Source organism: Plectropomus leopardus, chromosome 14 (assembly GCF_026936395.1).
Source record: "Plectropomus leopardus strain MGB_pleo_1.0 chromosome 14, ASM2693639v1, whole genome shotgun sequence".
Lineage (NCBI taxonomy): Eukaryota > Metazoa > Chordata > Actinopteri > Perciformes > Serranidae > Plectropomus > Plectropomus leopardus.
Genome location: NC_142189.1, coordinates 30,341,103 through 30,356,609, shown reverse-complemented (window position 1 = coordinate 30,356,609; position 15,507 = coordinate 30,341,103). Strand labels below are relative to the sequence as shown.

Sequence of the window (15,507 nt, the reverse complement as noted above, 5' to 3'; positions counted from 1 at the left end):
GTCAGCTTGACTAACATCCTCCTACCCACCTCCTCAAATGGTTAATGGACTTGTACCTCTGTAGCGTCTTTCTAATCTTCCAGTCACTCAAAGTGCTTTTACATCCTCCTATTCACACACATTCATACAGCGATGGCCGAGGGTACCGTACAAGGTGCCACCTTGTTTTTGTGCGTGTGTTTGGTTCAGTATCATGCCTAAGGATACTTAGACATGTGGACCTGAGAAGCCAGGGATAATTAATTTGATGATTTCCACTTATTTTTGCAAAAACAGCACCAATACACCATCAGCATAATCAGTAGGCTTTTATTTTGAAGGTTTCAATCAGAAGTTCTACTTTTCTTCTGTGTCTTGACAGTACTGAACGTGTGTATGCGTTTAGTGCAACTGGTCACCCATACATGGCTGAAACATTTTTATATTTGGCTTTAGAGAGAAGTAGTTGCATATGTACATCATAAACTTGCATTTGTGTGAATACGCACAATTATAGGCACAAGAAAACAGGCAGCACAGCTTTTGTTAGCTACGTTCCAAAATTATGAAATACCCTTCAAAAAGCCAGAAGACAGTTGGGCTCTGTGGACATTTTTAAGCAACAGCTGAAAACCTAAGCATTAAGTCTGGCTTTGAATTAATGTAATTATTAGTTTAGATCAATTCTCTTATTTTTACTAATTTTACTTTCTCTGTACTTTTAGACACTTTTAGTTCTTCTTTATCACCTCCTGTCTTTTGATTGTCTTATGTTATTGTCTTTTTTTTTTTTTTTTTAAATTTGGGTCGCATTTTTCAGTATTTTCATTTTATTATATAGTCACTTTGAGCTGCATTGCTTGTATGAAAAATCCACTATAAAAAGTGTTATTATTATTATTATTATCATTATTATTATTATACTTAGCCATATACTGCAAAATAAAGCAGTATATGCATACATTGTAAATAGTTTTAAAGATGTCTTATGGATGCATGGTGAGTATCTGGTTAGCAGAAAACAGTCAGTGGATGTTAGGAACTTAGACAGTCTAAAGTTTGCAGAATAAAGTTCAACTTTTCTTTTATTTCTTGTAATTTTTTTTAGCCACCTCATAAACATGATAGATTTTCTACCTGCAAAAATCAGTAACCCATCAGTATTCCTGACTTCGTCCTGTCCTTCCTCTCTCAGTCTTCATCTGTCTTCATCACTCCCTCTGTCTCTCTCTCTCACACACACACACACTCACACACTGAAAACACTACTGTGCTTTGTAGCTGGGTTGGGCTGCTGTCAGCTAGGGACAATACACTGAAGATATAGAGATGTGTTTACTGCAGAGAAAGAGAGAGAGAGGAACGGAAAAAGAGAACACTGTTACCTTGACCTTTGACCTCACCCTCAATGTTCTTCCAAGATCAGTCCTTCTTTTCATCCTTCTTTCCCAAACTACAGGGAATTTTAGCGTCTAACTTTGTCCACCCACAGATGTTTGACTCCCCTTATGGAAGTATTTTCCTAGAGCTGCTATCTACCTAATTATTCAGACTGCTAGAAAAACTGGACTGACTCCTGGAGGACTTTCGCTCTCTCAGCTTTGTCCTCACTTCTGCAAACACGGGGACGCTCACATGACCGATACAGCAAATGCAAAACAGAGCATGATATCATCTGGCAACTTTGTCTGAAATATTGAGCAGCCAACACATATTTTCCTGGGCAAAGAGCTGGCAACATCGCTGCCACCACTTTGATTTCCCATGAACACATAAAGTTTTCCACACTGAATTCTAATATGCTATTCATTAGCAATGCTAGTAGCTTAGCTGTATGGATGGCAATGTCGGTCTGTCTGCCGACACTCTTTAGTTCAGACAGAAATATATCTCATCAGCTATTAATTGGATTCCCATGAACTTTGGATTTTGCCTAATTTCAGTTTTTTTTTTTTTAAAAAAAGTCTGATCTGCAGATGCCAATTTTCTGGCTTTCTAAAAATTACAATTAACAGCAAACACAAACATTTATGTAACTTTTTATTTATGAAAATTCAATTGTATCTTCATAATAAAACACTGACTATTAAAATACCGTTACTTTTTTTTGGCAAAACTTTGCCAGGTTACAGGAGCTTCTCACACTCTCACTTAAACAATAATGAAAAAAAGCACTTCAGGTCACTGGACAGACCTTTTTGTACAAATAATATCAAACTGAAAACAAATGGCAGTGTATCCCACTTTATTGATACATGGGAATGATTTACAACTTATTCCCCAGTGGTCTGAATAAGTTGCTAAATGTGTTGTAAGTCGCTTTTTTTGCAGTAAAGTTGCTGAGAGGGTCTGACAGGTCGCATGACTAAGTGGGAATGAAATTGTGTTGTTGATTACTATCCGTTCCTGCAGGGTAAGCATATAAATGTGATCGCTACATGATCAGCTACGTCTGAGACTAACCAGCCCGTCACTGGTATTGGTCGATTAAGCTGAAAATCATCTGTTGTTCACCGGCTGATCGATCGGTGTATTTCAACAGCAGATGCTAAATGTTAAAATTAAAGAACAACAAAGTACAGTATATCTTACAGTATTAACATGGAGCCTACTAGGGAGGTACAGCAGAAAAATAAAATAGATTCTTAGAAAAGTTTCGTGTGCGGGGTTGACAAAATGTATACTGAACATAAGATAATTGATTTTCCTAAGTATTGATTTATTTGGGGCAAATTGGCATTGTTGGTTACTGACTGAGATTGCTAAGGGATTTCTGGGAGTTTTCTCTGGAGACATTTGTTGTTGAAAACTTCTGTGAACATATATGACTGAGAGACAAATACAGTAGTAGGTACTGTGTGTTTCTTCAGAAGTGTGAGGGTTGTTTCTTTCTCAATGAGCTGGAAGCTCATGCTTCAGCGGTCACATGCTGTTCCTATAGAGACGGGACTGACTGATCTGGGCGTGTGTGTGTGTGAGTGTGTGTTTGGGTGTGGGCAGTCGGAGCTGGGGTGTCTGAAACGCAAATCACCTCCAGCTGTCACTGTGTTCCACTGTGGTCTGCCGTGCGCGCGCGCACACACACACACACACACACACACACACACACACACACACTGCCCACAGGGAAGTTGGTGTTGCTTTGGGATCACTTTCTCTCCACTTGTGCTTGTTTTCATTCATAAGTTTTACTTGTGAACTTCAAACTAAATGTATGTACGATGATTTAAGAAGCACATTCACTTCCGAACAAGATAAAAGCTAACTCCACTGTTCATTCATTGTACGATGCTCTAGATAAAAATGAAGGTCCACTTTCTAAAATTGTAGTGCAACATAAACTCATCAGCCTGTCTTCAATGAGGGCTACTACATGGTATCTGACTCCATATTTAAACGTGTAAATCCCTGCGGTTTATTAGCAGGTGTTCCTTGAAGCTACCTCTCTGGAAGGACAGAATGACAGAGCTATTTTCTCCTCAGTGTGTAAGACTTTCCTAATTTTGGTTGATGCACTGACTAAAACAGGATGTCTTCATCTGTGGTATATAAATGGCAGTGCTTTCCTCCCCTCCCACACTAGCTGCCCATGATGCATCATTAACTACTGAGCAGACTGTTGTTTGATTGATGATGTCACAGAAATGAAATTAAGGTTTTTTACGTGGGCTTCTACCAGCTGCTCTTAAATACTCTTCCTAATTTAATTTTAGATCAAAATGAGCCCAGGTGTAGCTCGGGCTGGGCAATATATCAATGGTATATAGATGTTGTGATATGAGACTAGATATAGTCTTAGATTTAGGATGTTATGATATTGTAAGTGTTGTCTTATCCTGGTTATAAGGCTGAATTACGGTAAAGTAAAACTTTCTGAAGTACTGAAATATTTTGTGAATACACCAAGAGTCAAACTCACAGCATCACAACATATCTTACTACAACAATTTATATGAAAGGAATCAGCGCGCTATAAATGGTGTAATCATGTTACGTACTTAATGTAACCCTACACAGGTTAGGTTTAAGAAAAGAAACATGGATGGGTATCATCGTGTTAACATAATGTTATGTTGGTTAGTTTTAGGCAAGTAAAGTTAGGAAGGTTAGGTTATGAAGGCACTGTCACTTTACATTGTTAACGTAAAGTTACCTTGGTCAAGTCTGGGGAAAGTAAAGTTAGGTTAGTTACAGGCGGAAACAATAAAGAAGAGAAACACAGTCACATGTCATCACTTTATGGTTGGGTGTTGTCACTTACAAACTTAACATACTTAAAGTAAGTTATGTAGTAGGTCAGGTTGGAAAGTTAAGTTATGTAGGTTAGGTGTAGGAAAAGAAACATGGTTGGTATCTTTACTTTACTTATTCAATGGAAAGTTACGTACATCAGGTTTAGGAGATCAAAAGAATGTAGGTTAGGTTTAGGCAAAGTTATAAAGGTTAGGTGTAGGAAAAGAAACCGTTGGGCATTGTCACTTTATATTCTTAACGTAAAATTACGTAGGTCAAATTTAGGAAAGTAAAGTTATTTAGGTCAGATTTGAAAGTAAAGTCACATTGGTTAGGTTAAGAAGTAAAATTCTGTAGGTTAGATTCAGGCAACTAAAGTAAGCTACGTAAGTCATGTTAAGGAAGAGAAACATGGTCAGGTGTTGTCACTTTACGTACTTAATGTCAAGTTACATAGGTGAGTTTCAGGAAAAGAAACATGGTTGGGCATTATCACATGGTTGGGCATTGTTATGTAGGTTAGGTGTAGGAAAAGCAACATGGTAACGATGTAACAACAAATAAGTCAAAGTTCAATGGTTTTCATTCATTTGGAACATGCAAAACAGTCTTGTGGGGCAAAGTCCTGTGTTTGTTTGACCCATCCACCACCCAAACCTCCCGTCTTACACAGATATTCACTCTTTACACTGCTTTCATCTTTACTCCCTCATTGGTCACATGATCACAGTATTTCCAATGATGTGGGTTATACACAAATTACTGGCTCATGATTTTGTGGTTTACATGCAAATTCTGGTGCATTACTTTTTGTAGGTACAAATAGGAACAATGCATGAGAACAGCCTCAATATCGATATTGATGATTTTACTGAAAAATATCTTTATTGGATATTCTCCACATCACCCAGCTCCAGGTATAGCCCAAGATCTTGTCAGAAGACATGCAATTTATTTTAGGATCTGCAGCAATATACATAGGAAGAGCGAGGACAATGGACTGGACTCTGAAAAAAAAAATCCACTGGGCAGACATAACAAGAGTCTGACAGATGGAAAACCATTTCACTCCCATGAGAACTGCTGTCCTTGAATTGTTGGCACAGCAGGTATCAGCACGCTACACCCCAGATCCCACCACAGTCCATCATCATTTAAAATGATTTACTAGCAGCGCAAACAAAAAAAACCCCAACAGCAGCCGGTTATCCAGTCATATCTGTTAGATAGTTCACATTCACAAAATAAACTTATCCAGCAAATTCAAGACTTTATGATCAGTGCTTTAGAGCATATTGTATAATGAGCCTTTGTTCCACCAGCTTATGAAAACAGATTACAGGGTTTACACTCCGTTCTCTAAGAAAAAGCATCCACTACATCAGTTGCCATAAGTAATGTAAATATTTGTGACAGTTTAATGATAACTTGGTTTCATTTTTAACTGTAAAATTCACCAACACCTTTTCTCAAGTCATTTCATCTTCCTGACGTTTAGTTTTCTCTACTGTCTAAATATTTCCACAGCGTTCAGTCCCTCTGTCCTGCTGTTTTTACAAGCTTCATACTAACTACAACCCCTCTGCTTGCTCATGGACATGCACAAGAACTAATGGGAAACTATTGTTTTAAAGATTTAGTGTGGAGGATTTAATGGCATCTAGTGGTAACTTTGGAGATTGCAACCAACAGAAACTGCTGTGTGCCAAGCGTGTCGGAGAACTACGGCGGCCAGTGTCCATTCTGGGCTCCTGTAGAAAACTGTGATGGCAACAAATGCACATGGTGGGATTATGCTGCGCATGGTTATGTTGAGGCAACAACAGCACATAGCAACCAACGTCAGGACATTAACAATAGCACATGCTGGCAGGGATGGTTAGGTTTAGAGAAGGAGGCACATTGTAATATGTAGGAAAAACATCACGGTCAGAGGGGAAGCAAACACTGGACTTTTGCATCAAAGTCTGGTGTTTGTTGGAGCAATCCATCACCCTCCCACTCGCCCTATAGGTGCCCTTGTGCCTCTTGTATTACGTTGTTACCGGCAGTGTTTGTTCCACGCAGCCGCGGTGACATCTGCCAGCGCATGTTAACACTGTGACCCGTTCTGTCCGGCCGCCAGTGGTGTTTCATGTGTGAAAGGTGCATTTTGGCGTTGCGCTCTTAGGTCAAAAGCACTGACAAAGCAGTACTGTTTTGCAAGTTCGCAATTAGAGGTGGTTGGAATATTTTTTTCTATCTTTTCCAATATATCACCCTAAATCTTAAACGCAACTGAAATAGAAATAATAAACAATGTTATTAGTGTTCCAAGATCTGATTTTTAGTTATTAGTGTTGTTCCACAAGTCTTTTGACTCAGTATTGTGTTGTTTGTGAATGTTTTTGTTTAAAAGAACCAACTGAACCGAATCAGTTCCTACAACAATCAGTTCATTTCTCATTTTGTAGGGTAGAACGTCATCTTGTTTGCTAACGATAGCTTTATCCAGTTCTCTGTTCTCAGTGTACTAGTTCGAGAGCTGAACTGAACATTTAGCTGTGTTTCGGGTCAATGAGTGGGACTATGTGCAGTTGGAGCTCTTGTCCAATATTCAGTGAACAAATCTTACGAACAAAGCTTTTTAATTAATGGATTCTTATGATCCAGTAGACTTAACTAATAGCTTTAACCCATCAATATTTTGAACGAGGTTCTCTTATCTTAACTCTGGAACAGAAGCTCATTTTAGGGTAACCTCGACCCTCTGTACAAATACTATTTCTTATTATTGCACTGACTTTACTGTTTGTAATCTGTGTGTGTGTGTGTGTGTGTGTGTGTGTGCATCTCTGTGTCTCTGTGTGTAAAAGTGTCTATCTCTGTTACAGTATGTGGTTGTATTGTCTGTAGTGGGTGGAAGTGCTGTCCCTTTGAAAAACTTGGAAGAACATTTTGTTTATAAAAATCCCAGTTCCTGTGGACACTCTCTCTCTCTCTCTCGCTCTCTCGCTCGCTCTCTTTCACTCACTCACACACACGCACGCATGCACACACACACACACACACACACACACACACACACACACACACACACACACACACACACACACACACACACACACACACACACACACACACACACAAGGCAATACATCTAAATTTCCTCCGAGAGCCATAGGCATAAATATGGCAGTCACAGAAAGTGCTTCTATCATTAATACCAACACACTGCTTCCTCTTTAATGAACTCAAGTTCCTGTTTTGATATGAATCCAATGATAATCGTTACCCTACATTAAAGTATTTTTTTGTTTTCAATTCACTCTGATCAGTGATGTGCTTCAAGTGAAGGGTCCTAGTTTAATGTGGCTGCTCCTGGGACATAAATATTTGTCCACACGAGAACTAATCTGTGACCAAAGATTTATGATCCTGTGTGTGCCTGTGTGTGTGTGTGTGTGTGTGTGTGTGTGTGTGTGTGTGTGTGTGTGTACGCTCACGCGAGCATGCGTGTGTGTGTGAGCGAGAGTGACAAAGAGGTCAAGTGGGACGGGAAGAGGAGATGGTAAAACAGAATGAGGAGAGGATAGGGGGATGTTTCATATTGATGGTGTGTTTATAGTAATGATGCTTCTCCTCTCCTGTCTGTATGGTTTCCTCTGAACTGTTGAATGATTTTCTGACAATTTCAATAGATGCTAACAGAGGGCTCGATGTGTCTGTTTTAAGCACATGCACCGAGCACGTGACCTTGTGTGTATGTGAGAGACAGAGAGAGGGACAGAGAGAGAGCTCCTCTGCCAATGTACCTTCTGTGTCCTTTCTCTCTCTCTGTGTGTGTGTGTGTGTGTGTGTGTGTGTGTGTGTGTAACAGTGCTGTCGTGCTGCAGTATATCAGTGTAGCCTCTCTAATCTTTCCCTCCTAGCATGGCCACTTCTGCTTCTGGAAAGCTTCACTCCACACCACAGTGACCAACCTATATGTATGACTGATTTTGCTAATATTATTGCTGAAACTCTCGTTCATATTTAGTACAGAAAGAAGTAATGTTTGCAGGATTATTTCTGGCTACATTCCTCAAGTGTAACCTCTTTACTGGTGGTCATTTCTATTACAGTAATCGTCAGTAAAACATCTGATTAAATGCGTTAAAGTGTTCAATAATACAACAGAGGTACAGTTAAAAAAAAGAAATTCTGCTTATTGTTTCCTAAAATATACTTATCAAACATAATTTTGTAAGTTACATTAGTTAAAGTAAATCGTTAGTTTCATCACTCACACTCACTGTAGTGTGTTTCAGTGCTGAGTGTGCTGCTGATGATTAAGTGAAGGTGTCAGTGTTGACCCTAAGTGACCTGATCGGCTCCAGCTCTTCTGGAGTCAGAGCTAAAAAAAAAAAAGCTTTGGCATTGCACTGTCTGGGACTTTTAAAGACTTCACAATTGTCACATGCTCTAGATGATCAAGAAGTTAGTTGTATCATAATTTCACAAATCTGGTGATGTATAGAATACTTACTGAAATACTGTACAATATTCAGTAAATGGCAAATGTTGACATTTTTTGTCAGGGAAGACAAGTTCAAGCAGTGAGAAAACATTTTCCCAAATTATTTCAGTGATTTGAATGAGATCAGACTTGACGACTTGATTTTTTTTTGCAGATGCAAATATGCTGTTTACATGGACTACAAATATATGAATAAAAAGTATTGCAATATATGCATTTAATATGAACACAGTGTACAAAATAACCATACTTTTAAAATACTGTAAGAGAATTAATATAAAGAAACATTATGTTCACAATACATACACCCTTTTGAAAGAAGCAGGATTACTGTTTTAATGGAGCTGTAATCAGATGAATGGTATAGTATAAGTATTAAAGATATATATATATATATATATATATATATATATATATACACTCACTGTGCTCTGCTTCTCTCGTCTATCAATCTGATCAGCTCCAACCAGATCAACTAATCAAATTATTAACCACAAGTCTCACAAACACTGATCTTGTTCGTACAAGATAATTAAATAATGAATATTTTTTAAAAAAGGGGCTCTGTACAACAAATATAGAATATAGGTAACAGATAAATATATAGAAATATAGAAAGACAAACTAAACAGGGTGATTTGCTGAACCATTGACTAGTCTGTGAGGCTTCTCAAAAATTACATTGAAAGCTGATGAGTAAGATTCTTCCTCTGGACTCACATGATCTTTATGGCTCTGACTTAATTATCCCAACAATAAAAACAGAAACACCTCCATAGGTGGACGGTGTTTATGGATCCTATCAGATCTGTAATAACAACAAGTATCAGGTCAATATCACAGTCTGCTCCCACTAACAGCCATTACAAGTGTCCAAATTCTCTTTCTGAGTGATCTCCCATCATCCTCCCCTCCTCACTATCTCTCCCTCTCCTCATATTTACTGAAAGGCGACTCCCTCCCTCCCTCCCTGGCTGACACACACTCTTATAGTTGTGTTTCCTACCCCTGCGCACACATACTCTGACATTCACACATTTCAGATACACACTCTGCTACAAAGACCTCACTTTCTCTGTCTGACACTGCTAATTATCCAAATACCAAACACACACATGCACACGGCGCACATACACACACACTCTACTGTGTGTGTTCTTGCTCGATGGTGTTCCAATGAGGCGTTTCTTTGGGCTGGTGTTGGAGCGACTGGTGTTTGTGTCTAAAAACCTCAAACTAAGTCAATGCAGGAAACAGAAGAAAAAGAAGAAGAAGAAGAAGGTCAGAACCACCAAAACCAAACCCTCGGTGAGTGACGGAAACAACAGCTACACTTTATATTCACTTAAATTTATTTTTACATGTCACAAAAGATTGATACTTACATTGGTGTGAGTTTGTATTCGTACTTTAACCGATACAGTTGGTCAAATTAACATTTTAAAATTGACAGCAACAGATATTATTTCTCCCTAAAGTTACCACATGTGGTGAAACGACCCAGAATAACTAATAAAGTGAGCACTCGTGTTATTTTTGCAACAGACACACTGACTGGGAGGACTGTCTCTCTGCCTGCATACAGTCTCACTTTCTTTCTTTGACTATCTGTCCATCTCTGTCTCCCTCTCTAATGCCTAAAATAGCCAGAGTCACTCCATTCAACACCAGGGGCAATTTAGGAACCACAACTCAATCTGCCTCTGTGTGTGTGTGTGTGTGTGTGTGTGTGTGTGTGTGTGTGTGTGTGTGTGTGTGTGTGTGTGTGTGTGTTCATTTTTTGTGAGTCACGTTCACTGATAGAAAGTTTTTGTGACGTTGCACCTCTTTCCTTATCATGTGCTTAATGAAGGGCCTGTGTGGCCAAAACATGTTGGCTTGATTTGATTTGAACGAGCCTTGATAAAATAACTTTTTGTCCTAAGAAGAGTGCCTTGGTTTAGTCCCTTGTTTCAACATTTTTCACATTTTTTAACCAGAAAGCACCTTCTAGCCCTCCTATTTAGTCTCCATTGCCTTTGCAGAAAGTTTTTGTCGTCATTGTTGTGAGGCTATTATGTGTTCTGTGATGTCTTTTTAAAGGTACGGTGTAACTTTTATATATTTTTTATATTTGCTGAAATTAGGCTGTTAGGCAAACTTACGGAACTGAAGCGATATTTCAAAATGTCGATAAAATACAGTTGTGAGATGACAGCGTTTCCACTGATGTTCTGCGACTTCTTCTCTCACGATAACATTCCAGTAACCATGGTGATGGATGTTCAAACACATTAGCAGGTTTATTGCTATTGCAGCCACCACACTAGCTGTTATTATTTCCAATCCAAGGAGACGTAGGCGTGTTATGGAGTGATAATGGAAAGGCAAGCCCCTTATACGTGGGAGCGGTCATGTATGAGGGATTTCTGGGAGCTGATAGTCCACGATTTCACAGAGGAATTGTGGATTCAAATCTTCCAGATTATCTGCTCCACTTTTGAAGAGTTATGTGATGCAATAACAGCTTTTGTAACTAATGCTGCAACATGACGGAGCCAGTTCCTACTGACAAGCGCATAGCCATTGCATCATGTGACCCGTAAAAGCCAAAAAAGTGCCTCCATTGCAGTTTTGCAAAATATGGCTTTTTCACATTGCCTGAATACCACCTCATGTGAGCATAACATCTTTTTTGCAATAAATGGGAGTTGGTTGGGTTTTTGGGTTTTTTTTCGATTAATTTGTGCAATTTGAGGGCTAATGGAAACCCGCCTACTGCCACTATATCCACACAGTAGCACAAGGCAGATAATCTGTGAAAAAAAATTCCTCTACCACCTTGTACTGCTTATAATGGCATTACCACACATGAATGACAACAACCAGTCAGAGCCGAGGCGTCTCTAAGGCAGCTGTCGCTCATGTCAATCGCTGCTCTTGAATTTAGGTCAAATTGTCAAACTAAGCAGCACAGCGGTGATCAAATACAAATCAAAATTTTGTTACTGCATTGTGTACTTCTTGCCTCATATGTTTTCAGAATCATCTTTTAGTGTACTGTTTAGCTGTAAAATGAGAAAGTTTACAACCATAATTGGGACGTGAGGTAGGAACAGTGGAGAAGAGAGGGGTGGATCTGACTGCAGAGGACGGTATTGGCAGACAGACTGTCACTCAAGTAGCCCCACCCTTAAATATGTGTAACTGCAAGCCATAATGAAATGTAAATGGGTTAGTCACTTAAAAATTCTCCCCCTGTGCAGTTGTCATGAAGGGTTACATTAGCTATAGAGACCAAAATATTTTTTATACCAGGCTGTAAACATGTTTATTTCTGCTGAGAAGTTTGGCATTTTAACATGGAGGTCTGTGAGAATTGACTCTGTTGTGGAGCCAACCCTCAAGTGGCCATTAAAGGAACTACAGATTTTGGCACTTCCGCATTGGCTTAATTTTTTAGCCTTGGAGATTGCTGCTTGCTTTTGACCTATATAGTGAGGTCTATTTATGTAGGGTGATATACTGTAATGTACTCTGTATATTTGAAGTCCACAGTGGGTGTTAAGAGCAGATGGAGTTTCTAAAATGAGTTAGGAGGATATAGATTTAGCTGCTTCAGTGTCAGAGTCTTGGTGTTGTGCAGACAAGGCCTTTTTGCTCCAAGTCCACGTTTTTTAAATTTTGTCGTCTGACAAAACGATTATGCACATAAACTTGATTGAGTCCAATGCATTTTATTTTTCTATATATTTTTCTATATATTGCAAAAAATTGCAATAGGAGACAAAATGAAAAGAAACATTTTCTCCCTTGTTTCACACCCCTGGAGGTACCTCCCTTTCTGGTGCCACTTTCTCCCTATGACTTACATTACGGTATTACGGTAAACTTAAGAAGATAAGCTGTCCTCCCTCTCTGTGTCTTCACTGTAGCCGTCTCTGTCTGTATGCTGTCTTTGTTCTCAATAGACTCTTTCTTCTCATCATCATCATCCACCTGAATCTTACTGTCTAACCTCTTGAGTGAGCTATCTGGGTTATGAAATGATACTGTGGCACCTGTTCCTCTTTGCTGTTGCACATTAATGTGACCTGCAGGTAACGTCCCATTTCCTTCACTTCCTCTTGGAGAAAGAACTCTCTGAAGGCTTTTGATGAGAGCGAAAAGTCAGAAAATTTAACCTGTTCTGAAAAATTCAGGTGACGGATCAAAATTTTGGAGTCAGCAGCTGGGTTTTCATTATAGATTCGCACGAACTTAAGCCATATTTTCAAAAATTTCAATAAAACACAATTGCGAGATGACTGCATTTCCACTGAGTGATATTATGCCACTTCTCTTGCGATGTTACGTGACTTTCCTCTGCCAATAATGTTCCAATGACCATGCAGATGGATGTCCAAAACATTGCAGGTTTGTTTCTATTGCAGCCACTCAAATAAGCCAAACTAATATTGCCGTAATTTCTTTGTCTCGTATAAGAGTTAAGAAGATCTCAATATCTTCCTCCGTCCACACATAGAGCCATGTTTTATAGAATGTCATGTGACTTTGTTCTATTTCTTCTTCTTCTTTGGGTTTAGTGGCGGTTGGCATCATTAAGTCGCATTAACGGTTAACCCGGTGCTGCACATCATATGAGCTAAAAAAGCCAAAAAAGTGTTTTCATTGCAGTTTTGCAAAATATGGCTTTTTCGTATCGCCTGAAATACAACCTCATGTGAGCATAAAATCTTTTTTGCGATAATTAGATGTTTATACTAGCCGTATTTTGTATTCGCAGTTTCAGTTTGCGCAATGTGAGGGTGAATGGAAACCCGTCTCCTGTGTTTCGAGGCTCCAGCTAACATTAGCCACACAAATGGGAACATGAAGCCACAACCGTAAACCTTGGTTCTTGTAAGCATAAGGCCAAACTATTCTCCGTCTTTCCTTTCTCCATTTTGGAACACTTTGTCGATACTGCCATGTGTTTCATTTTGTTCATTGTCAGACTGTATTAGACTCTCTCTTTTTTTTAAATGCCGTCTTCTTATTTTGGCTTTGTTTTGCAGTGCAGAAAGTTTTTGGCAATGCTGGAATAACAACTTTCTCTGCAGGATTCTCCGCCATTGAATCAGGCATGCACATCTGCATTTGTAGAACAGCCAATAGGAATGCCCTCTCTCTGAAATCACCTGTGATTGGACAAGTCTCCCGTCATCGGCTAAATTTTCTAAAAACAGAGTCAAGAGAAGGTGCAGAAGTCTAGTTTTCTCTCCAACCACTTGAATCACAATATACCCAAAATTTATTAAAGGATTTTGGCCCAGAGATGCCAAAATAAAACTGCCTACCTCAGCTTTAACTGAAAGGAAGACTATTATTTTTGCACTGGTTTTCCCCAAGAGAGGACAGAGAGAATAGTTTATTGCATGTGGAAATGAGGAATGGCTTCTTAATTGTACTGAATGAATCTCTCAGGCTGATGAGTATCTTGTTGCATCTGCCATCAATGAGAAAACCACCCTGAATGATTAGATTATGTGAAACAGCCTTTGATCTGTGCCACCAGGCCCTCCAGTGTAACAAATGCTGTTTGCTACCGTGTAGAACAGAAACATTACAGCCCTCGTGAGGCCACGATTAGCCTACTTTAAATGATTTGTGGGCTAGTAAAAACCCCTGCTGTGCCTGCTGGGTTTGCATGCATGTGTGTGTGTATGGGTGTTTTTTTTTATATTGGTGTTTGTGTGTGTCTAATCCAAGCTTTACAGAATGTGTCCCTGCTCAGTCTGTCTGCATGCGACCACAGATTACTTCACATGATCTGGGACAGGTGTATAGAATACTGTGGATTAGTGTACAGTATAGATTTTACATGTGTGTGTGCATCTGACTTGCGTGTGCGTGGCTAGTGGACAATGATTTGCGTGCGTGTGTGTGTGTGTGTTTGTTTGTGTGTGAGTGTGTGTGTGTGTGTGAGAGAGAGAGAGAGAGAGAGAGCGAGAGAGCAGGCAACATTGAGATTAAAAGTGTATCTGTATCTGTGTGTGTGCGCCTCCGTGTGCCTGTGTGTTCCTATCCCAGATTACCCCAAATTTATCTTTCAACCGCCGACTGACTATCTTACATGACATCACCAGTGACATTGGCAGTGACATCACCGGCGATAACACAGGATGTCCTTTTCTGATTGCTATTTTAATCTTTTGGGTTGCAGAATTTGGAGGATTTGATGACAAAATGATTTCAGAGAGGATCATTACTACCCAGCTGATACTCCAAAGTCAGATATTGATGTGTTTGATGTGTTTCTGTGGTGTGTGTGCATTTGTTTATTCAGGTTGATCTGTTCTCGTTTTTGTCTTAATTCTTGTTTGATTAGATCAAGCTGTGTATGGTGAATATTGAGGCAGAAATTGAGAATGTTCATGTTTAAAATTAACCTTTTTATTTATTTTTTTTTTTACAAAATTTTTTAAAAAATGGGGTTGGAATTGATAAGTATTCACTTTCTTCTGCTCCTTTAAGGACATGTTTACTGAATATGATCAACTAAATATGTTGCTGCAAAATTTAACCACTTTTGACGACTTGAGAATCTATAGAAATGGTCAGAAATCCTTCAAGAATACCACGTTAAGACATCAAAACACTGTTGGAAAATCCATGCTGTGATTTGGTGTCAAAAACGTTGGAATTTTGTGTAATTTCAGCATTTGAGTAGCCAGCTCTTCTGTCCTTGACATTGCTCAGAAACCCCCTAACTGTATATATTTCTGTGGAAGCAACATCCTTTAAATTGTAATTGTGTAGATTCATGAGGTAACAAT

At 39.1% G+C, this 15,507-nt stretch overlaps 1 protein-coding gene across 3 annotated transcripts in view; it reads left to right on the top strand.

Moving 5' to 3' along the window:
• Positions 1-15,507, top strand: part of LOC121953508 (apoptosis-stimulating of p53 protein 1-like) — a 74,827-nt gene that overhangs the window by 2,036 nt on the left and 57,284 nt on the right. For 2 of the 3 annotated variants that reach the window (XM_042500670.2, XM_042500668.2), the window contains exon 1: positions 9,715-10,018. The exons of the other annotated variant lie outside the window; for it this stretch is intronic. In XM_042500670.2, coding sequence (XP_042356604.2) covers positions 9,887-10,018 — 132 coding nt within the window. In that variant the 5' untranslated portion in view covers positions 9,715-9,886. Of the gene's footprint in view, positions 1-9,714; positions 10,019-15,507 lie in introns of those variants that run through there. 3 annotated transcript variants of the gene reach the window in all.